This window comes from Melanotaenia boesemani, chromosome 14 (assembly GCF_017639745.1).
Source record: "Melanotaenia boesemani isolate fMelBoe1 chromosome 14, fMelBoe1.pri, whole genome shotgun sequence".
Lineage (NCBI taxonomy): Eukaryota > Metazoa > Chordata > Actinopteri > Atheriniformes > Melanotaeniidae > Melanotaenia > Melanotaenia boesemani.
Genome location: NC_055695.1, coordinates 18872229 through 18896942, shown reverse-complemented (window position 1 = coordinate 18896942; position 24714 = coordinate 18872229). Strand labels below are relative to the sequence as shown.

General features: G+C 39.0%; 1 protein-coding gene across 2 annotated transcripts in view; it reads left to right on the top strand.

Moving 5' to 3' along the window:
• Positions 1–22118, top strand: part of LOC121653025 (rho guanine nucleotide exchange factor 18-like) — a 45422-nt gene extending 23304 nt beyond the window's left edge. For both annotated transcript variants that reach the window (XM_042006207.1, XM_042006206.1), the window contains exons 10-31: positions 2105–2172; positions 2711–2756; positions 4356–4563; positions 5188–5294; positions 6643–6783; positions 7062–7312; positions 7481–7606; positions 7687–7804; positions 7909–8163; positions 8291–8367; positions 8550–8728; positions 8995–9068; positions 9337–9522; positions 9727–9873; positions 10188–10303; positions 11364–11432; positions 11600–11647; positions 11855–12136; positions 12271–12420; positions 18993–19350; positions 20083–20211; positions 20604–22118. In XM_042006207.1, coding sequence (XP_041862141.1) covers positions 2105–2172; positions 2711–2756; positions 4356–4563; positions 5188–5294; positions 6643–6783; positions 7062–7312; positions 7481–7606; positions 7687–7804; positions 7909–8163; positions 8291–8367; positions 8550–8728; positions 8995–9068; positions 9337–9522; positions 9727–9873; positions 10188–10303; positions 11364–11432; positions 11600–11647; positions 11855–12136; positions 12271–12420; positions 18993–19350; positions 20083–20211; positions 20604–20902 — 3434 coding nt within the window. In that variant the 3' untranslated portion in view covers positions 20903–22118. The remainder of the gene's footprint in view (positions 1–2104; positions 2173–2710; positions 2757–4355; positions 4564–5187; positions 5295–6642; positions 6784–7061; positions 7313–7480; positions 7607–7686; positions 7805–7908; positions 8164–8290; positions 8368–8549; positions 8729–8994; positions 9069–9336; positions 9523–9726; positions 9874–10187; positions 10304–11363; positions 11433–11599; positions 11648–11854; positions 12137–12270; positions 12421–18992; positions 19351–20082; positions 20212–20603) is intronic.
• Positions 22119–24714: the final 2596 nt, after the last annotated feature.

Below are 24714 nucleotides of genomic sequence, written 5' to 3'. Positions count from 1 at the left end.
TTCTTTCTCCTTCTACTGTCTTCCTACCTGCCTCTTTAACTTTCACCTGTCTGCGCTGTAGTGCTGCAAAGTTTACCACCGCCTTACAGACTTAATTGGCAGAGTGTGTCACGTGGGATGACTTAAAAAGAATTAGAGATCTCCATCCTCCTCGCAACACGAGATTTTATGAGAATAATGGTAATGCGCAGAAATGACTACAGTGATGGTAGATTCAGCTTGCTCAGCTGCACATCTGTGATGGACACGAAGTTCTCAGTATAACGCCAGTGTTTCCATCTTCATCTCCCTGGGAGAGGTAAAAAAATAAAAAAAACGTGTCTCTGTATGCGTATGAGTGGGGGAAACTCTGCTGTGTTCACTGTGCGGTACTGAAATTATGTAGGGAGAAATGACGTGCTGTGGTGTGATAAATAACATAATTATAAAGATAACAAAAAACTGTTTCATTTTTACTGCAAGGACAAGGTATAAACCTGTTCTAAAGGTATGGTTTTCAGTGTTTTGGCCATAAGTTGCATCTTATAGTTGGTAAATGGAGCCGTTCATATCTCAACTTTGTGTCCTTGATAGAATATAGAGCAGTTCATATGTTGATGTTGTGATAATTTTAATATATTTCTGCTTGAACACTGAACAGAAGTTGGAATTTAAAACCAAATCCAAGTATTGGTCATTTAAATCACAATTAGATTTTTTCCCCCAAATCATTCAGCCCTAATGTAGTTGAAATGATTAGAAATCAATATTGGATGCCTATAAACTTCTGGTCCTCAGATGGTATCAGAACAGGCGTAATTCTGTCATGGAAATCACTGCATAGGTCCAGGAACACTTCCAGAAATGACAGTTAATAAACACAGTTCACCATGCTATCAACAAATGCAGTTTAAAGCAATCTCATGCAAATGGACCGAGGCGAAGTGGAAAACTACATCTTCTGGACTATCCATCAAACCATCAAACTTGTATTAGCTCTCAGTTCAAAGCTTGTATTTCTAATTATATATGAGTGTATTAGTTCCTAAATTAAATCGGCAGTTTGCATGTCTGGAAAGGCACTACCAATTAATATCTTCTCCTATCTAGATGTCTTTTTCATTGCTCTACACCATTCTGTGGCTGAGAAATCACACTACTCAATCTGTTGTTATTTTTTTCTATCTCGGGGCATCACATAGGAAGAGATTAGACAAGAGTCAACATCGGGCTGACTTTCACTGGCAGGAGAGGGCTCAGAGTAGAGACAGGATGCAAGAGGGATGGTTAATTATCCTTCGTTAGTGGGAACCATGGTCTGAAAATTTGTTCTGAAGTGGAGCTATAATATCAGTTTATTAACACAATATTTTAAAAAGCAGTTTGACTTCCCTCTGATGTAACTGTTTTCTGTATTGTGTTTGAAGATATATTTCTTTAATAAAGACCCACTTGGTGCAGTTAGCTTCTGGTTCTGGTGCTATATAAGGTTTTACAGTGGAGCAGCTTGCATAATCACTTTTGCGCTTGTGTATGTTGTCTCCATCAGCCTGGTTTTACCTGGCAGGGATGGGATTGGCTCATGGTTTGCATATTGATAACTTAATTTGTTTGGCAGTCTTTTCCCTCTGGAAAGGCTTCTGTTGCTTACCTTATACAGCATGTGGCCAGGCTGCAAGACTGATATTGTTTTTTTCCAACAGTGTTTTGTCTTTCCAGTAACTGAGTAAAAAGAAGGGAAGGGTAACTGCCTTCAGTGTGTTTTTTCCATAACAACTCTGATTTGTATCTCTGCTAATCAGCATAGATACAATCATTCATTTCAACTAAACCTGATGGCACTTGGTTTATTTTCCACACAGGTAGAGTAGTAGACAAAAAGAGAAACCTATTACTGAGTAAAAGGAGTTCCTGATTGTATCGTGTAAACAAACAGAAGCTGCAGTTTTTCAGCTGTAGAAGCACTGCTGCACCAGTCTCATGTGGCCCAAAGTGATTAGTTAGTAAATTAAAAAAGAAAAAAAAAACCTTCAAGCCTTTTAAGTTGCTATTCTGTACTGTATACATCTGGTCCAAGTTGACTAATGGGACACTGACTCAAAGTTCCTGTGCTCCTGTTTTTCAGATTGTGCTGTAAACGTTCACAAGAGCTGCAAGTCTCTACTGGGGGAGTGCACCAGCAGCAAGAATAAGGTAAACATCACACTAGTACACAAATAAATGAGAACTAGGCCTATGGGGAATTCACATTAGTACCTTAATTTACATTGTCATACCCACAACTGAATAGTCCAACATATCAAAACTTGGTTGAGAATAGACTAAAGCTTATTGCAAACAAAGGCAATATTAACATCATGTAAACTGTACATTTTTTAAGTCGCAGGAAGACTTAATTTTCTTGAATTAAATATTTCATGTTGGTAGAAAAAAATGAGGATGTGCACACCTTATAGAATAATCTGGGGATTCAGAGCCTCCACATGAAGCCCTGATCAATTTTTTTGCAGAGAATTTTGTGCTCTCATTCACAGCTCTGCTGAAAAAAAAAAAAATAATAAAAAAATTAAAATCACATGCCTTGTATATGTGAGAAAGCTTGTCCTCTAAAGAAAATAAATGAAATTGTGAATTTTTAAGAATCTTTCTATTGCTTTTTATTTATTTTTTATCACCCACTTGGAAAAAAATGAGTGGCTTTGAAAGACCTACTTTAATTATCTCCAAACAGAGAGATTCTCTTCAGAGGACTTGCACATCTGGATCTCCTAACCTTGGTAAGCAAAACATTGCTTGTGCAGATGTACCACTCATAAATCCTAATGACCACAGTATCAATGTATGCATGGGGGGTGCTTTGATGGATGAGAAGGGTTTTAGTGGCTCAAGTTCCTCTTATGTCTAATTAAAACCTGGCTAGCTGTGACTATGTAGGTTAAGGTCTCGGGTGTATGTGTGTCTTGCTACACACTGAGCATGGGGGGGGATTGGTCTCCAACAGTCAGTAGGCAAGGGTGATGATTAGCTGCTGTTAAGAAGAGTCAGGTGATGTACTTGTTGTTCCCCACTAATCCAAACTTCAAATACTCTAAATACAGTACATGCAAAGATTTTTTTGTTAGATCACAGAAGACAAGGGAGCAATAAATTCAAATCTTTGCACATTATTTCCAAAGATAGAGTCCACCCCATTATATTATTTTCTTAAAAATAAAAATGTCTGAAAGCAGATGTTTTGTGCCACTGATCAGTTGCATAGGATTACATGTTTCTTTATTATTAATATGTTGGTAAAATGTATTTTAAAAACTTGCTGCACAGGCAACACTAGTTGATGGAGTTAATGCATAACTAGCTGTGGTCTTTCCATGGAATCGGTTTACTATTATGAATAAATAAATAAAAAATGGATATGTTATGTTTAGATTTTAGATTTATATTGACTAGACTCAGAGTTAATGTTGTGTTGTCTTATTTCAATATTGTTGATTATAACCAAGTGGTCACATCCTAGGAAATGCAAAACATTGCTTATTGTAACATTGAGCAGGTGCTGCTGCATGTGATTGAACCAATGGGAGACATGAGCGGTTATAGCAGCGGCAGCTTTAGTTAATTTCCTGTAGCAGTTGTTATTATTCTCTGAACAGCTGGAGTCCTGTCAGCCACACTTGGTTTCTCCTCATGTCTCGCTCTGGCCAATCAGTGACATGTGCAGGGGGTCGGGAAGAGAGAGAAATTGAAGAAAAGTAAAGAATCAGAATGTGCGAGACATATAAAAGGGAACTCATCTTTCCAGAAATGACTACAAGACCCTGGACGTGTAGAGTCAGGGGGCAGGTTGCTGATAAAACCAGGTTTTGTGCTGTACTCCTTGTCGTTTACACCACAGAAGTCAAATTATTTATTACGTGTCTTCGGATATCCATTGAAACTGCAACTGAGAATATCAAACTTTATCTTGGAGTTTGGATTATTACACTGCTACTCATTTGTGTTTGCGAAATTTGCAATGGAACTAGCGGTTGCCAAAGGCTCTGCTAGCCAAACAACGGGCTCCTGTAAAGCTTGCAGAAGGACTTTTAAGCCATCCTCCCCATCTTCCTCTGCCTCATCGTGGGGTTTATCTGGACGTGTGGGCGTCCGAGTACTGATGCACGGTGATATGATGACCTGCCGATTCTTCCGATTCCCGCCTCGATCTTGGTTAAAGAAATACTGGGGTCGCCTTGGACAGGATTCAAACAAGCCAAACTCATCTCCACTTCACTGGTCATCTTCTCCTTTCTCTCTGCCCTCTCCTCTTTTGTCCTCACATTCCTCCTCTACTCCATCTAATTTCCTCCGTTCACCTGCTTCTCGTCTTTCTTTCCCAGCGCTAAAAGACCGGGGCAGAGACAAAGATCAGGCAGGCACAGCTGCATCTCAGGCACTGGATGGCCACCGAGGTATTCCCAGTGCCCCAGGTATGACCATTAGTTCGTGGGGATCAAGCACTCAGCAAACTGCCGCCCATAACACTAGCTTCAGTGCAGCTCCTGCATCCAACCTTGGCTACAGCCTTCGTCACCACAATAGCTCAGGGTGAGTACCTCAGCCATAAAAGTTAGTCATTTTCCTTTATTTATTTAGTTTTTTTCCCCTTTCTAGATTCCTTTTCAAATGATTGCCTCTGTATGGCAGTATTTCTTTCAAGTGGAGATGAAAGGTTAAAAAAAACCTACAAAAAAACCTTAGACTCAAATATATTATGGTGTACACGTTTTTTGCGCTTGTAAAAATACTGAATATTTATAGATTCTCATCTTTTAGCTCAGATATTCTCTGTGCCACTGTAAGATGTGTATTTATAGCTAACTTATAAAGACAAACTCTCTTCTAATAAAACATCTTTTGAAAGTGAGTCTTGACTATTTGCTGAAGAATCCTTTTCTGTTGCATTGCAAAGAAAACAGTGTGAAGGGAGACTGGTGAGACAGAGGTAAAAAGGCATAGTGTCATAGATGTGCAAAAATAAGTGACCAAAAGAAAGAAGGAAGGACAGAATATAACAGTTTTTTCTCTTGTCTGATTGAGTCCCCTTTTAAACTTTTTCTGCTGCTCTTGGTAAAATTGGCTTCTTGGCTTGGACCTCCAGCAGGTAGTTGGATTAAGCTGTATCAGTTTTCGCATGTATGCCACCTTGGACCTATGGTTGTCTTCCCTCAGATCTATCCCTGGGGAAATGGATGAGACAGATGCTCTGCGGTCCAAACGCTGCAATGAAGACACCATTTCCCTCGCTCCTTCGACTACAGAGTCCATCATCGTAGAAGGTGAGCTGATTCACAGATGTAATTTCAACACTTTGGCTCTTGTTTGCACAATTTACATTTTTTTTAAACCAACATTACTTATTTTTTCCCAGACTTTTAGGTCATTTGACTGTTTTCTTTCGGGGAGTTTTTGCAAAATGAGAGAGGAGTGTTTGTGGAGGCTGTTTTGTGGAGTCAGGAATGACCTCAGCCAGTTTTATTAAACTGGAGTGTGTGGGAGAGGGAGACAGGTTAAGTGGATACTAGTGTTCCACATTTTCTACCTCGCTGGCACACTCCAGGAGTCATTTATTTCACAAGACACACCCATAACATAAAAGAGCTTCTTTTTTCCATATTAATGAATGCACTTCTTAAGATGTATCTCATGGCAGGATGAAAATTTGTCTACCCTCTCAGTAGTGTCATAATTGTGGGGTGATTGTTAGAATTAAAGCTGGGCAAAACAAATGTTTAAGCCGAGAGTTGTTCTTTGCTTTTGCCAAGCTGTCACTTTGTTCATACATCAATTTCAGCCCTGCCAAAAGCCTAAAAAAACGACACATGAACTCAGCAGTCAGCTATTCTCAGACTTGGAATTTGAGACCTTCGCTCATCTTTAGCAAGTAGTTCTTAATTATTCATGAATGATAAGAAAGGAATTAATCTTAATGTTTAGAGCTTAATGTTTTCCTTTAAAGAAAAGTATGTTTGGTCATCTCAGCTGTCCATTTGAGTATATCACTCATTTATGCTCCCTTATGTGCGTAAATAGCAACGTCCGTTTCAAACGTTGTCTTACGTCGTCGTCCTCATACTTCTATGCGTGTGTTGTGTTGCCATGGCTGTTAAGTCAGTTCTTCCACTAGTGGGCAGTGCTACGTTCAGAGTCCACTCCCACGAGCCAACTTCAGTTTCAGACAGTTTGGCGGCAGTAATGCAACCGCCCAACACACCCTAAACACTTGTATGCAGCCTTTGCTCTGCTTTTTTGTTCCTTTTTCAATTCTCTTTTTCTTCTGTGGTTTTTCTTTCCCTGGTCGCATATTACCTATTCTGCTCAGGACTGCACCCACGATTTCCGGTGGTATTGCTCCGTCTTCTGCGTCAAGTGACAGATAGCTAAGCTCCCCGAAAACTGGCCGAATTAGACGTGTAACCAAAACAGAAGACGGATGAAACTGTCCGTCCGCCTGCGAATCCGTCTTCTGCGTCAAGCATAAATGGGCCTTTACTAACACCTTCACCTTAATCTTTACCAGTCCAGTTTATGGTTTTCTTTAATTGCTGTTCTGCTGAACTTTATTTCAGTAAAGAGCAGAATTTCTGCATACACTGTAGGATTGAATTCCTCTGCTCCTCTCCTCAGAAGCTCACTATGCAGCATTGCGGGCTGACCTGGAGTTGGACGCTCAAGACTTGGAAGCAGACTCGTGGAGTTTGGCAGTTGACCAGCAGTATCTGAAGAAGCACTCAAAAGAAGTGGTTAAGAGGCAGGATGTGATTTATGGTGAGTCCTGTTCACACTTAAAGTGTCCTGTCAGTAAGCCATGGGTTAACAATTCCTTATTTATTGGATGTTTCAATGGATGTTAGAGTCTTTTAAGGTCTTTAACAGCTAATGCAACATCAGCTTTCTTGGCATAGATTGATTTATCTTAAAATACAACCATCCTCAGCTGAAAAAAAAAAACAAGAAATATCAAAGAGGAAAGGCATTTTGGGGCACCAGTTTTTAGAGCCCATAGATCCACATTGTGTTGTACATAACATACCCATGTTATACAGAACTGATGCAGACAGAGATGCACCATGTGCGGACACTGAAGATAATGCTGCGAGTGTACGTCAGAGAGCTAAAGGAAAACCTCCAGATGGATGCCAGCAGGCTGGACTGTCTGTTCCCCCGCTTGGAAAACCTCCTCGAACTCCATCTGCATTTCCTGTCACGTCTCAAAGAGCGTCAGCGGGAAAACCTCGTCTCACCCAACGAGAGGAACTACACCATCAACAGAGTGGCAGACATCCTAATTACCCAAGTACAGAGGACATTTATACTGTAGCATGCCTAACCAGTCACATATTTTATTGCAATTTATTACATAGTCAACGTGATGCAGAATTTTCTGTTAGTAACATCTGTATGCATGAACCAGAACACAAGCACTGTCTGTGTGCAAAAAATGACAGCGTTCTTTGTTTTCCAGTTTTCAGGTGAGATTGGAGAAAGAATGAAGGATTGTTATGGAGACTTCTGTAGTCACCACACTGAAGCTGTCAGCTACTACAAAGACCAGCTGCACAACAACAAAAGGTTTCAAAACATTATAAGGGTAAGATTTATTATCCTGATTCTGTTTCATAGTTTTATAATGATAAATTACTAGTATAAAGGATTTGTTTTTCTTTTCAGAAAATCAACAACCTGTCCATCGTGCGGAGGTTAGGAGTGACCGAATGCATTTTGTTGGTGACACAACGAATCACAAAGTATCCGGTGCTGGTGGAGCGTATTCTGCTGAACACTGAAGGTCCTTCTGCTCAATGAATTACAGTTACTGTCCAAAATGTTTTCATTTATCAGTAGCAGTTGTGGTGTCCAGAATCAGAAAATCTTTTTCCCCCCCGTTTCTAGTGGGTACAGAGGAGCACGAGGATTTGACTCAGGCACTGGGTCTGATTAAAGATACCATCATACAGGTTGATACTCTGGTTAATCTCCACGAGAAAAACTCTCGACTCAGAGACATACACAACAAGATGGAGCCAAAGGCACAGGGGAAAATCAAAGATGGTCGAGTGTTTCGGAGGGAAGACCTCGGACAGGGGAGAAGACGGCTGCTTCATGAGGGCACAGTCAGCTGGAAGGCTGCCTCTGGCAGACTTAAAGGTATGCTACAGATAAAAAAATATATATATATTTTAGCGATAAGCACATAAATTCTGTTTTCATTTTAAAACATGCATCAATTGTCGTCTGCCTTTTTTAAATGTGTCTCTTCTGATTATCCTTCCAGATATTCTTGCTGTTCTCCTCTCCGATGTGTTGCTCTTACTCCAAGAGAAGGATCAGAGATATGTATTTGCCACAGTGGTGAGTGATTTTTCTTTTCTCTGCCAGGATGTCACTATTAAAAAAACTAAATGTGAATCAAATATGAATTTATTTAAATGAACATAATTATTTCAGTGATCCATCAGACTGTAAATTTATTTTTCAGATTCAGTACTAGAAATTAACATTGTCCTTCTCCTCCTTGTCTTCTAATACACCAGGACAATAAGCCGTCAGTGGTTTCTCTCCAAAAGCTGATAGTCAGGGAGGTGGCCCATGAGGAGAAAGCCATGTTTCTTATCTGTGCTTCTTCCAATGAGCCAGAGATGTATGAGATTCACACCACCTCTAAGGAGGAACGGAACACTTGGATGACACAAATACGACAAGCTGTTGAGAGGTAACTGCAGTTGTGCAGGAGATTCGTGGTTTTTTTTGTTACCTCCAGCACGTTTATATTTTTACTTGGGCTCATCCAAAATCACCACACTGATTGTGTCACCAAATATTTTGCACACTGTGAAAACTGAAGATAAATATATTTATAAGACATATAACAAAAACACTTTGGTTTCAAACTAAACAAAGAAAAGCATTACTCAGTTATCTGTCTTTGGGGGTTTATTTTTATACCTGCTGTGGCATCTGTTGTTTCTTCTCCTTTAGCTGTCCGCACACAGAAGAGAGGCTGTTCAGCGAGGAAGAGGAGGCACAAGCTTCTAGGCTTAAAGAATTTCAAGGTAACTGCAGATCAAATAAACACTGATGGGCATAAATAAAAGCCCTGGAGAATCATCAGTACCCACCAGGAGGTGCTCATGTGTCAATTAACCTAAAACAACTACAAAGTTGATTTTAAGTACTTTCAGAGGATCAAGGTTGAAGTAGCTCAGAAGATATTTGACATAAGTTAAATTGATCTCCTCAGAAATAAACTCATGGCACATTTTGAGTCATATTTCATTTTGAGGTGTGAATCTCATTCTGTGTAGCGTCTCTCGTTTATAGAGCGGCTGAGCCAGAAGGATGCAGTGATTGTGCAGGCTCTCACTGAGAAGCTGCAGCTGTTTGCAGACATGGCAGAGTCCATGGGAGGCCTGGAGGACACAGCATCTCGTTCCAGACTGCTGCTTCGTGGGGACGCCTCTGACCTCCAGCAGGGGGAGACCCTGCTCAAAGGCGCTATCACTGAGGGTAGGAAGATGCTGTACAATATATACATCTGCCATAAGATCAGAGGTGCTGCACTAATTTAGCTTCAGATACAAATTTACTTTTTGTTCACTTGAACCTTGTAATAAATTAGTAGTTTGTATTGTTGATTTTGGTGCTTTTTTTTAAGTCCTTACTCTGTCCAGTTTTTAGGTTAAAATGTATTTCTAATTTTTTAAAAATCAGTGGAAAACCTGCAGAACCTGCTGCAGTCTGGAGTGATAGAAGAGGCTCAACCCTCTCATACAGAGGAGAGTGTTGGTTCTGGGGTTCTGCCTAGGCGAGCAGACACCTTTGGGGGCTATGACAGCAGTCCCACCATCCTTAATAAGAGTGAGTCCAGCACACTTAATGCCCTAAGGAAGTTTACTATCTAAGTCATTTTCACTCGTATTTAAGTAGCAATTGCTCCTTTTAATAAACCACATCTAATACATTTTCACTCTTCATTGGATTGAATTTTTTTAATCAACTAAAAACACAACAATTTTAAGTAGCTGTGGACTTGCTGAATATAGTACCTGTTTCTGTGTTTGTGTGTAGTTTCTGTGTAACCTTTAAAAATGTTTCTATACTTTGTTTTAATTGTTTGCCATTTGTTTGTGTTTCTGTTCCTATTTTTGTATTTATTGGTGAATTTGTGCCAGATGGCATTGTAAAGAAGAACTTTTCTGGTGAGTCCAGAAACAGAGACAGGAGCCAGAGAGCCAGCTCTGACCCTCAGCTCAAAGACCTCTGTGGCAGTCACACTCTGGAGCAGACGGTAGGGGCTCTGCAGACACACAAACACACACATTGAAAATCTTGTGATGAGTCACAGTGTTATTTCCTGTAAATAGCTATAGCCAGGCCAAGTCATCTGGAAAGTTTCCACGTCCTCATGTTTACTGGTGACACAGGTCACTTCATTTGTGTATAAATAGATAAAGTATCTGAACTTTCAGTTAATTCCAGTGAATGTTGGACCTTGAGAATAATCACACAGACTAAATATAACCACAAGTTGGTGACTGTTAGCGCTTTGTTGAAACAAAGTCACTTTTTAAGTCAGGCTGTTATGTAAATAGTTAAAGTAGCAAAAAGACTCATACAAAGTTTGCACATTGTGTTGTTCTTTTTCCTCTAAATGAGACATAAATGATAGAGAAATATTTGATCTACATTTTATTACATAATGTACTGCATGGTTACCATATGTATTTAAATATTATTTGGCATGCAGAATATTAAAACATATTTGCTGCCATTTTTTAAGTTTGGAGTTTACTCTTGGATTCTAATGTACAAGGTTATGATTCTTGGTCACAGTGTGTAGTACCAGGTTTTGTAGCAAAGGTTTTGACATGCATACTCATTTAAAAAAAATGGTAAATGTGTCTGAACTATGGAGCATTTTATAGACTTACAAAAGATCATTTACCCGTCAGATTTAGCAGAAGTGGAGCACTAGACAATATACCACCCAATAAAAATGAGAATGATAAAGAAATGGGTACATCTGTGTACTATCCAAATAATAGTGCCTAGATTTTATATTTTAATGTAAATGGGACAAAAAAATGACAAAATGAGCATTATGCTGTACTGAAGAAAATATAAAATTTGTAATTAAGACCTTAAACTAGTTCTGAAGAAAATGTTTGCGATAATTTTGTCAAACTACACATGCGGACTTCTTTTCTCTACAGCAGCTGATTCCCCCTGCTGGTCATATCATAGAATGCACTTTTCAGACTTGGAGGCTTTGTCCTCTACGTCTGTTTATTCTTAAGGTTATTGTCTTCTTCTAACATCATCACTGACATCTGACTGTTGTTGAGCAGGTTGATGAAAGTTGTTGCACTCCAGCTAGATGGAACCGCATCTGGTCCAACTCCTTCCCTGAGGCTGAGGTAAGCATCTTTTCTTTTGTCACCTTATTCTACACATCATCTCTGATTTTTAATGCCATGTCAACTGACAGAAAAAATGCTTAGGAGTCCAATTAATTGCTGTATTGTTTTAAATGATGGTAGTAGTACTTTGACTTTTTTTAACCTTTTCTCATTTTATATTGTAGTTCTTTGACAGGGTGCTGATGCTCTCCCAGAGACTTTATAGTCTACAGGTAATGGTATCCACTCTACTTATTTGTGTACTGGCACCTAAAACTCTTACCAGTTCTAAATAAAGTTATATAGTTTATTCATTATAATTTCTCCTCATTATTCCCCTCATTTATCAATAAACAGTATTGTCTCATATATTTTCTCAACAATCTGAATTATGTTATTGCTTTGTTATTTATGTGTTCTGTTCCCATTTCTTTCATCAGGCCATCATATCACAGCAGGACAGTCAAATTGAGCTGCAGCGGGCCTCGTTGACCGAGCGGACCTCCCTGCCAGGCCGCCACAGAGGAAATGTTCTGCTGGAGCAGGAGAAACAGCGAACTCTGGCTCTGCAGAGAGAGGAGCTTGCCAGCTTCCACAAGCTGCAGTCTCAGCACAGGCAGGAGCAGCATCGCTGGGAGAGAGAGAGGGAGAGGCACCGGCAGCAAGTCGAAGCCACAGAAGCCAGGCTACGACAAAGAGAGGAGGAGTGCAGACGACTGGAGGTGAAATGAGGCTGTGGTGCACTTTTTTAGATGTGTGCTAAAGATTGAATTTATTTACCTTGAGTACAGAGATTTTTGACTTTGCTCATGAGATGTAAAAGCTGAAGTGTTGAATTATGTTTCTTTTCATGCAGGAGCATGTGGCAAAAGAGAAGGAAGAGCTGGACAGGCAGAGGGAGACGTACCAGCAGGACCTGGAGAGACTAAGAGAGTCCACCAGAGCCGTGGAGAAAGAAAAGGAACGCCTGGAACACCTAAAGAAGATCAAGAGGAAGACAATTGAGGTGGGGCTCCTGTAGTAGTGGCTGTGGTAATGTCACCAAAAAAAAAAAAAAAGCAGTAAAACAAATTGCAACATTTGCTGAAATTTTGTCCGTTTCAAAGCAGAAACTCATACAACACTTGCAAATTAGCTGCTGCTTACTTATAAAAATAGTAAATGCAGTTTGCATCTGCAAACATTGAGGTGTTCACCCATTTATAAGCACAAAACCTTTAATACATCAGTACATAAAAGCTAAAAAGGACAAAAGAAGAATAAAAAAAGTGAGAAATATTTGCAAAAAAAAGATCTTCTGTAAAACAGTTTTACATATCATACATTTCACCTAAATCTGTTTTTTTTTTTTTTTTTTAACTTTATTTTTAATTAAGTTTTAGTTTTCTTTTTCATGACAAATACGAAACAGAACAAGCAGACCACAACTAACAAACATTCAGTGCATCCAGGTCTGATAATGGCACATTATATGTGTGTATATATCTATACATATATGAGAAGAACGAACAAGGGGGCATACGGACAAGGTCAGAACAACCAAATGAAGTAGGGTGCAGCAACCGCATTCATACAAAGTGGTCCTAGGTTAAGGATTTGGAGGAGTTAGGTAGAGATCCCAGTTTTTCCAATACTCTTTAATGATGTCTATCCAGTCTGACAGTGTTGGAGGATCTCACATAACCACTTGCGGGTTATGGCTTTTTTCGCCCCTGCCAGCAGTATCAACAGAAGATATCTGTCTGATTTTCTGAGACCTCGTGGCAGGTTACAAAGATAAATCACAGTGAGATCAGATAATAGTTCCAAGCCTGTTATATTTCTAATTTCTCTCATCACCATCGACCCACCTAAATCTGGTTTTAAAGTAAATCCTGTAAGACCGTGATGAAACACATGAAATGCTGGTGTTATCTTTGACATTGAATGCAAAATGTATAAAAATCTACATTTCAATGGTTAAATGCAGCTCACCAGACACCAGTTACCTTGAAGCTTGCAAAATAAACACCTGTACATTGTGGACTTTACATCAGAGCACACTTTGTGTTTACCTTTTAATGAAATGGTTCATAATTGATGCTTTTTGTTAGTTGAATCACTTCCAAATTAATTTTTTTGCCATCTAAGCCACTTAACATTTGACTTACTGTGGACAGAACCAAAAAAAAGGAAAATCTGGAACGTTTCTGTTTCTTAATTGTTAGCTTACTGTCATCAGAAGGTGGCAGTGTAGTCTGGTTTCACTCTCATAAACATCCAGGGGCAAAACTGTGGTTGCCAGTAACAAGACTATAGTAAGTCACTTTAACAAACATTAATTTGCATAGTTTGTACATTTTTTTTATTCATTTAGTTATTAGATAACTATATTTTTCATGGTTGAGAATTTCAGGGTAAACTTGTAGAAAATGTGAACTGACAACATTTGTAAATGATCTTATCCTTTTTTTTTGGTTTTGAGTTTCCACTTATTTGACAGTTTCATCTCCGTGCCGTACAATGGAGGCCATTGTTTGTGGGTTTTATGGGAGAAGAGTTTTGAGTGAGATCTGCTGACTGTAATTTCATGCCTGGTGCTAACAGATCAGCCAAGGAGTCACAGTAATGTTGCTTAATACAAGCCTTGAGTGTTTTCAAAGGCCTGTATCACCCAGTCACAGCTTAATTGACTGCTTTCTTTGTGACAAGCTGAGAAGAGGTAATGCTTGCTGTTCTGCTTAAGACTTTTTGTCTTGATACTGGCTTTGTCTTTGTTTCAGCCAAAAGACAGCCGCACTACCTGACTAACATGATTCTGTCATCAGAGCTCACATAGAACACACCTTATGTTTTGTTTACTTTGACTAATGTTCTCATAAATAAGGACAAAACTTTTCAGCTTAGTGAGTCACTGTCCCTGTTGTATGATAACCATTGATTCGGTAAGCTGTTGACTGTGATACCGATACATGCTACCATAGCTATGTTTTCTGTGTGAATAGTGTCTCCAGTAATGTGGTCAGACCCTTCTGCCATGTCTTTTTTTTAAATGCATGTACTGTAACTTTTAAATAATTTCGTTGCCTAATTTAACAGGAGTCTTGACACAGAAAAACAGAGAAAACCCAGAATGCCACATACACAGATTTTAATGATGCCACTTATCAACTCATTACCGACTACAGAAGTGCTTGAATTAAGCCCATAATGCTTCACAGTGCCTCATGGAAAACCACATCCAGTTATGTTGCAAAGCAGTGGAAGCCTCGGCATGAATTGACTTCATCTGCCGTGACGAGCATCCTGTTCTAATTATAGAGGCTTTTACAGGAACAGTAGCTAAATATTTGTGCATGTTGTTTGTACCCCTTTAAATCCTGCCTGTAATGTTTGTTTTAGACCAGCTATGTGTGTTTTGTACATATGTATGGGTTACAGCTCTGTACTGTGTGTTGTGCTTTGGGACTTTCTTGGCTAAGGTTTTGAAAGATTTGGAAGTGATTTGTTCCCACTCTGCGTCAAACAGCATCAAATGATCTTTTCATTAGCTGCAACCCCAGGATCTGTTCCAGGCTCTGGGCCAGCCTGATATTAACAGACATTTAATTACCACTGGCCAAAATTAGGAGTCATGAGCAAAGCTAGAGCTATGATTAGGCCTCATAATATGACATGACTCTGTATTAGTGTTGGTGTACGTTTCTCAACATATGTGAGTGTTTAAGCAATAACGGTGCTAGTTGTGGCATGTCCTGACTTCAGAGGGACTTTTTTTTTATCTGTTATCTCATCATAGTTGGCCTTAGTTTTTATTGGCTGTAACCCAAAACAGAGCCATCTGTCTGATTGCACAATTGTCTTGTGAATGTGAAGTCATAAAGCACATGTATTTTACAGGTTACAGGCAGAGATTTAAATGCTAATAAGCAGTCATATCTGTCCAAACACCTAAAAGGCAGAAACCATGCCCAAGACAAGTTCGGAGGATCAGCCCCCAGCTGTCTGAGATGTGTTCAGGCAGTCTTTAATAACCGCTTCTTCATCCTGTCTTTTTTCCATTTCTTTCCTGAGTTGCTACATAAACATGACAAAAAAATGTTGCTATGTGTGGGGAAAGTGGACATAACAACACTAACGGGTCTAATCTCTGACCTCGGCCTCCATCCAAACTCATTAACAATTGAGCTGTCTGCTCGTCCAATAAATACGAGTTCTCATCAATATCCTTATCATGTACACACACAAGCAATAGCAACACACTTTTGTGATCAGCCCAGGCTACTAGCTTTTCTCAGGTGAGACAGGGTGTATAGCTCAGCCTGATGCACTGTCAGACTATGTGACAGTGCTTATTAGTGATAAATTGTGATGCATATTGTGTAATTGTTCATACTTAAAGTTAACCATTTAAGCTATCAGTTAATCAATAGCCAGGTTTCCAGTGCTGTATTTCATTCACTTTCAGAAGCTGTGAGTAAAAAGAGGTGATTGGAAACTAAAAATTGAGAAAGAATTCTTACTAATGAGCAAAAAAGGTTATATGCTCACTCAAGGTGTTTTTTTACCCAATTTGAAGTGCTTTAAATTCCCCAAAGGAGTAAACAGCTTTCTGATTGCATCTGACCTGACTAAGATGAAATGATTCCTGTTTCCTGTCTGAGCCACCACAGCAGAGATGTGGTGGTCTGCTGGTAAAGGCTGTTTTATTAAAACAAAGCATCACTTTGATCAAAGACATGCTGCAGCAAGAGTGTTAAATGTGAGTTCTCGAAATCAATATTCCCGAGATAAACAACGTAACTGTGGTCCTTTTAAAACCCATGTTGGTTTTATGTTTAATAGTGGAGGACTAAGAAATGTTGCTTGTTCTTACACCTAAAAATAAGCCTTCCTTTCTTCCTTTTCATTGGCTGAAAAACTATGATTTTAATAACTTGTCAGAAAAGTTCTTATTAGTTTCTCTTCAATTTACATGTTATATTCATTTTGCCTCTTCATTTGATCCAACAGTTCATGTTATAACCATTTAGAAGGTAATCATTTTATACTACTTAGAGCAGTGGTTTTCAAACTTTTTGAGCTACGACCCCCACAATAACACACGTTAGTGTTTGCAACCCCCACCCCCATGCGACAACTTAGTGGGCACCGGATCAAATCAGTCATCCTGCAGCCATCTTCTAAATGTAAGGCTGGAAAACTGTCAGAATTGTCATATATAATGCGGAATAATGTGTTTTTTTTTTTTTTTTTTGGGTGGTTCACAGCTGTAAAAAGGCACCTACATGTCCCAGATCAGCTTTTTTCACAGAGATGATGTCAAATTCAGATTTTTAATATATTTGTACTAACGTTGTTTTTTTTAACACATTAACTCAAACAACAGTGTGCTGATATCAAAGATTTATGTCTTCATTAATTTTGACAGCCCTGCTTAAAAAAAAAAATTGATAACATTTGATAAATGTTGACTATATTACTATATTTTTAAGAATTATCTGCCGACCACCATGGGGTCCCTAACCCCCAGTTTGAAAACCACTGAGAACCCCCCCCACCCAAAAAAACAAACATTGTTTTCATGCTATTTGTTGCTGTTTGTTGTTGTAGCAGCTCTTTTCATTCTCTGCCTTCAGTTTAGATCCTGTTGCTTTGACGACCCAATCCTCTACTTTAAAGCCCTCTAACTGGTCAAAACTGGTCTCATGCAGGCAGCTTCTAATACTTCTTAACATGCATTACTAATACTAACCCCTGGGCGGGAGGTAAGTAATATTGCTGTATTATTAATAAAAACAAGTGAAGAAAGAAAATCCTGGACTGGCTGTTTGAGACCTGCGTTGATTAAAATAACTCCCTCTAATGTGGGTTTCTGACTAACTTTGTCGAACAATAACATAAACAAAAGCTGTTTAAGAGACTCTAAAAAAGTCCTCTTGAACAGACTGCTTCTTTGCAGCCTCTCCGTCTGTAAAATTTCAGTAAACACTAAAAACTGCCCAAAGCTGCAGCAGTTGATTTCAGCTGTTTTATTCAGCAAGTTGGTCAAACTCAAAGAGAATCACTTAAGTTTTATATAAAACGGATTAAAGCAGCTTTCTATAGATTGGGAGTGACAGCATTTGAAAATATTTTAACTTTTTGATAAATAAGTTAGAGGATTAATCAGCTATTAAAACGGTTGCTAAATAATTGAGTCAGATTTGTGCATACATACATACATAACTGAGCCTAATAGTGTTACACACAGTATTTACTCTGAGTAATCCCTCTGTTTAAAAAGAAAAAAACAGCATGACTTTGTCTGAAACAACTTGAATTTGGATTAGATGCTTTTAGCCTACATTGTTTGCTAATCTTTTTCATTCACTCTAGATCAGAGCTACAGATAGCCCATAAAACTAATTTATAACTCAACTCTGATTTGTAAGATTGAACCTGCCTGCAAATCCCTCCAGTTGTTGTCCATAATGAGAGAAACCTGGCTATATAATTAACCAGTCCAAACCTGTTATTACCAAAGCTCTCTGATAGGCAGTCAGTGCTAATTGTTTATGTGATGTCAGTCAGGGCTCTTTGTACTGTGCAGCCTCTGCATATTTGCTACCCTGGAAACCTGCTGTTTATGTCACTTAAAGCTTGTTCACCTTGTTCCGGCAACATTGGAACATCTGTGTGCAGATGTGCTGAAAGAGGAGAATTTATGGGGAGATGGGAATGGTTAGGTTGGAGAAGAAACTTTGGAGACTTTCCCCACACAGGGGCCCCTGTGTTTCTGAGATCATCGTGTCATGCTTTGCAGTTACAGCTGTGGGAAAAACAGTCATCATGTGTTCTATCACCATAGGTGGTATTTAGGATCATCATCAATCAGGTGGACTTGCATCAGACATACAGATGCTACACTTAAACTTTAAGATATGACTCACTTTACTGAGAGTTGGTCATATTCATATATTTTACAGAAATGATTGTTTCAGTCAAAAAGGTTAAAAACGCTTTACTAGTTAGGAGAAAGTAAGTTAACATTATTCTGCTTTGTTTTCCTTCCCTAACATATTTAAAATTTTGAAATACACATTCACTTCTTTTTACTTAACTTTATTTAGTATTTTACTATATAAGACTTTGCAAATCTGTGCAGTATTAATGTGTGTGTGTATATATATATATATATATATATATATATATATAGCGCAGCAGCTCTTTAGCCCATAACTACCATTCCTCTAAACAGACTGCATGTCTGGAATGGCTTCCCGTCACAAAGACAGTTTATACTGTGTGCATCTGCTGCAGCTCTTTCCTAAAGATGACATTTTTTAATTTATTTCTTTTTCTTTTCTTTCTTCAAAAGAAAAACCTCCCATACAAAGCCCACAGTACAGCCTGGTTATGGCTCTCACATGCAGCATACAAACATGATATTGCACAACTCTTATTCCAAGCCACAGATCCAGATAATTATAATTCAGACTTTGGAAGCCACTTTGAACTGAAATGTTGAATTTGAAGTCTTCAAAGATGATATTTGCAGCAAGAACAAGCCCTCAGTCATGTCCTGGCAAATAATAAACAGTCTTCTCTCTCCTCAAGGTGGCTCCTCTGTCTGGCAGTCTGAATGGGGAGCTCCTCTCATCTTCGGGCCTCACCAGCACCACCAGTGTCTCCGACTTTCCTGCACCCCAGAAACCTTTGGTACGTGCCAGCTTGTCTGTTGCACCAGCTGACTATCCTGAGCGCCCTGAAGTGGCGCTGCGGCGAGAGACGGGCTCTTCTACCCTTCCGCTGCCACTGAAGACAGAAGTGCCGCTCCATCTCTTCAGCACCACCAACCAGCAGCACAAACCAGTGGGGGTGCAGCAGCAGATCCCCACCAAACTGGCAGCAATCAACAGCGGCAAAGGGAAAGGGAGCAAGGGTGGCAAAGCCTCACATCGCACCGACAGCACAGGTGAGGGCTCACACTTGTACGGTCGAGTTATTAATCTTTTAAGCACAGACTTTAGAAAAGCATCCAGATGAATCAATGCCAAGTTCCTCAACAACAGCAAAAGTTTTTCATAAAATGAAATGAATACATCAGCAAAAAATGTAGCTCTGAAAGTTAGTGGCTCCTTTCACTAGAACTTCATTGCCGAGCCTTTGGCATCAGTGATGCTGTCAGAGCTGTCAGCCTGTGGGAAACAAGCAAGAAACTTTTGAGTCACTCTTTGAAATGGTACCAAATATGTGCTAAAGTGAAGGATATAAGATGCCTTTATGCTTGTCTGTGCTTGTTTTGAGTCAGACCTCTGAAACACATTAGCATTGTGCTTGTGCAGCAGTTGTCTAAATTGGAGTTGATGACAACAAAGACTCACACTGTTTTAAAAGTTCAGTCTCTTTAAATGTGAGTGTTGTTTTTTTTTTTTAGCAGGTGATGTTTATCAGTGCAATAAACTACATAAAAATGGATTTTTCTTGCTAATTCTTAATCTGACTCAAGCTTGACCAGATTGCGTTTATTAGAATTGCATTAGCCGTCTAATTTGGGTAAACCAGCTGTTTATTAAATAGTGATGTACGAGAAGCTGGATTGCTCCAGTTTACTTTTGCAATCTAATTTTGCAATGAAATGACCTAACATATGCTTGTGTCTTGTCTTCTTTGGCTTTTTCTCTCCACCCTCCCCTTCCTCTTTAAGCCTCAGTGGATATGAAGCAGATGCTTCCTCTGAAGCTGTCTGGCAGAGAGGACAACGCCCTCAAAGCCAAGCGCTCCATCAGCCCCCACCAGCAACTCCCTCCGTCAGCTCCTCCTCAGTACCACACAGGTACTGTCTGCCCCCCCACACCCGCCTTTTAGTTCTCACAGACACAAACGGGAAGACATGCGTTCTCACCTGGGTAAACCTGACCCCGCCCGATCACATTCCTCTCTGAATCCTGTCTACATGCTGGCCTCTCCCTGTGTAAACACCTATCAATTTCACATGCTCCCCTTTGATTAATGGCCGGCTGTACAGCTGACACAGATATTTTAATCCTGTTCTCTCACAATCACGACCAACAACAAAAGAAATTGGCAGGATTTTATGTGATTGATTGCAGTTGAGATGAATTAACCCAGCTGTGCTTAATTGCAACTACAGACTAATCCCGTGTTAATTCCATTTACACAGAAATCCTTTGTTCTCTAATGACCTTTCTTTTATGTGTCTCACAGATCAGCTGAGTCCTCCAGACAATACTGGACCAGACACCCAGCCTGCCTCCTCCATCACCTCCTCCCACCTTCAAAATGTACAGAAGCCCCCTATGCCTTCTGCACAGTTCCACCCTCAGCCCTCCACACAGCCTCCCACCATGCCTCCCCACTCACAAGGTCCCACATCACTTCAGTTTCAAACCAACGTGCAGCCACAGACCCTCAGTTCAAATGTTCATGGGCTCAGCCACAACATCCCACCACCCTACACCATCACCACAGAAGACCTGAATAAGGAGGATGTTATATTTTTTTAATTTTCAGTTTCCCCCCGAACAATCACCAATTCCATAACAGAATCAGTTATGAAGTGGTTACTGATCCACAGTCAACCACGAGGCCCATTTAATGTGGGCAGGAGTGTTGTTATTGCAGAGAGCATGGCTGCAGTAACTTCCAGAAAAATCCACAACTTGACATTATGTTCAAGAACATTTTTTTAACACTGCTACTCCACATTTGTTTCTAATCTGCCAATAATATTTTATTTAATTTGTAGTTTTACATCTGATCACAAGTATAGAGAGATAACTTGTGGGAAAATAAAGGTGTAGTAGCATGTGTTTTTTTTTTTTGTTTTGTTTTTTTAAAGAAAAAAAAAAGTTGAAATGAAGTTTAATTAATCCAAAGACAAAAGAGCTGAATGGGATGTGACTGAAAGGAGCTCTGAGGAAGAGTCAGTTGTATTTCTGCAGAGGAGTGAAGCATGAACAGCCCAGCGATGGCGTCCTGGCATTTACTGCACGCTTCTGCTGGACCTGGAACAACAAGAAACGGCTCTGCTAGAAGCTCCATTTGCACAATGTAAATTCTCCAATCCAGACTAATGAAGAAACTTTAAATGGGAAACATGCTTAAAAGTTGATTCTGCAGCTTCATTTTATTTTGTTATTGCTACTTGTCTTAATTATGCTCATAGAAAGACTAAACTGTGGATCACACCTGTAGTGTTGCAAACTGGTTGTACAACCTGACTCTAATAATGATTTATTTTGATTAATTTTATTTGAGACTTTTTATCTGCCTCTTTAAAAGAATTCGGCATTCAGTCTGAATTTTACTTTCAACTGTGGCTGTTAGTTTTTTAAATAGCGTGCAGCTATACTGTTCCATAAAAGATCACATCTTTTGTAAGTTATGACTGAAATCTGCAAGTTTGAGAATGTACTTAAATTAAAATGACTTCAGACTTTAATGTTTGAAAGCTTTTTACTTGGAACTGTTGTTAGACATACAGGAAAGTAGCTAAACATGACCACATTTGGTACTTTGCAGATGTGATGAAGGTCCTTATTGTCTCGTCTGAGATGCATTTCCCAAAAGTGTCCCTTTTAATCTTTTTCATCATTGTTTTAAGTTTTGTTTCCATTTTTTAAGCAGTAGTGATCATACTTTAAATATTTCACACAGTCCTGTGTTTAGGATGGCATTTTCTTTGAGTTGCTTCAGTTTACTGGATGGTGGCCTTTGTCAGAAACAAACAGTTAATCAGACATACATTGGAAGATAACATCTGTGTGTTGAGGACATTATTTAATAGTCTTTTAGCATCTTTCTAGTGCAGTGGGAAGAATATTGGACCACATATGTAACGGAAATCAACGCTGTGTAGCTGATTGGTCCTGAAAATCCCATGATTGATGTATTTATACTATCTATACATATTAAATGGAGATGTCAGAGCAGCATGCAGAACTGAAGCAGTTTAAAGTTCACACAGCTCATTCCACTGCTGTACTATTTTTATAAATCAATGAAAAGTTAATGTGTGTGACAGGTTGTGTTTTTAAAAGCTTGATTCACTGGTCCACAATTTGCTGATATGACACTTTGTAAAGTTGTCAGGGTACTTTTTTTATTGTTTTTGCTGACTGGTCTATATTTCAAATTAATATCAAGGTGCAACTCTACGGAGTTGAGGATGCAGGGTCTCCTTTGCATTTTGTGTTATCGATGAGATTGCATCAGTGGAGGGTTAAATAAAAAAAATGGTACTGTGACGAGTGCAGTGGTTCTGCAGACAGAACGACCATCGATATCTTTCCTCAAAGAAAAAAAAGTACTATGTCCTTTGTTTTTTGTTTAATTTTTTTTTCCTTTGCATAAAAAAAACAAACAAAAAAAAACTTTAAACTGAAGCTTTTGGCACGTTAAGATATTTGTGTCTCCAGAAGAAATTACAAGCCGGAGTTAGACCAGGTTTTGTGTATATTGTGTATTTTGTTGTACATACTGCAGGTGATCATTCGGGCATTAGTCGCCCTCTTATACAAAAAAAAGTCTGATGTAAATCAAGATGTGAAAATCAAACAGAAGCCTGTTTGTTGATATCTGTAAACATTTAAAATACACACATTGGTGTGTATGTACAGTGTGGTTGTTGGAGAATCTGCCAGCTTTAGGATTAATCTTGATATATATACATGTTGCTGCATTGACTGTGTTGCTTCTCTGGTTCGGTTCATGAGAAAATGTAGCAGTTAAACCAGTTGGTCTTCTTGTTTCAGTGGGTTTAACCAAAGAAACATTCAGCTGACTGTCTTTCTCTCTGCTATTGCATAAAGGATTAATGACATTGTGCTTGTTGTGCAGTCATCCACAAAGTGTTTTTAGTTGTTCATAAAAAACAAAAAAAATCCTTCAGGAAGTGTCCATAACAAGCAGGTTTACAGAGTATTGTCATATTCTGCATCGTATCTGGTATTTTTCCACCTCAAAATGTTGTATTTTGGATTGTGATATTAAACACACAACTAAGATCAAGCTCTTACACACTTCTGAAAGATTTATATTGATGGACCCTCATTGCGTATTTTGGCACATTTGTAAAAGATGGAATCCTTTTTTCAAACTTAAAAAAAAAAAAGATTATTAAAGCTCACGGCCCACTTTTCCAGCTTTAGCCCCACAATCTGCCGTTCCTAACTTAATCCAAAACTTTCAAATGTTGTTGCTGTGACTACTCGTACAATTGCACGCCAACAGATGTGTTTTCATCACAGCTGAGGAAATTCCATCTGCTGATGAGGACCAAGTCTTAATGGCTGAAAGCAGAACCTTGAGTTAAGATTTATTTGTCAAACTTTATTTTCCAAGATCGGGAAAAATTTCGTGGGTACAATTTCCTACTTCTGAGTTTTTCATTTTGAAGGAGAGCCGACACTCAACAGGAAAACTAGTGTAAGAGCACTTTAGTTCTGCTCCAGACTTTTCAATCTCAGCAGGAGAAGTGGAAGCTGCCACCGTTCGGATCAAATGAAGTCTTAATTGTTGCTGTACTGAAATGCTTCATGTGTTTTGCTCTTTTGTGTCATTCAGAAGCCAGTCAGTCACATCACTGTGTGTGCATGTGTGTCTATGTATATTTGTGGATCTATGTGTGTGGAAACGAATTGAACTGTGTCGTTTCCAGTTTATTTTCACCCCCACATACTCGCACACCTGTTGGACCTGTAACATGTAAATAATCATGAATATATTATATTTCCTCGGCCAATTTTACACTAGTCACTTTGGATAGTAGCATACTTGAAGGGGAAAATGAATGTTAATGTTTATTATTATATTATTATTATTGTCTGTAAACTTTTATTTACCAAGACTTGTCTGATGACATCTGTAGCACACAGCAAAACTGATGTTTGTACTTTTTTTTTCACCTTGCCACATTAGAGACCTGTGAGCACAAACTGCTGCCTTAGAAAAATTTAGTAATAAAAAGCTTTGAAACTATTTTGTCTGAATTTTATAACCGTGTGAGTTTTGAAACTATTGTTGATTATTTGGATTTTTATTGTTGAGGCCAAAAGCAACACTGCAAGACATATAATTTTGCCTCATTATTGAGGTTTTTAGTCACTGCTCATCAAAATAATCCCGACCACCCAATTAGATGGCTGACTAGCCATTTGTCAGTGTCTAGGAGGTGCAATAACAGTGTTATTGACCCCATGTTTAGATGAGCTAATAACAGCCTACTCCCAAACAAAGCTCTATTTTCAGGCCTTGTGGTTGTGGCTGTTCAATCCCTCTGTAGACCTCACTAACATTAGAACTGCTGGTTCCTGCC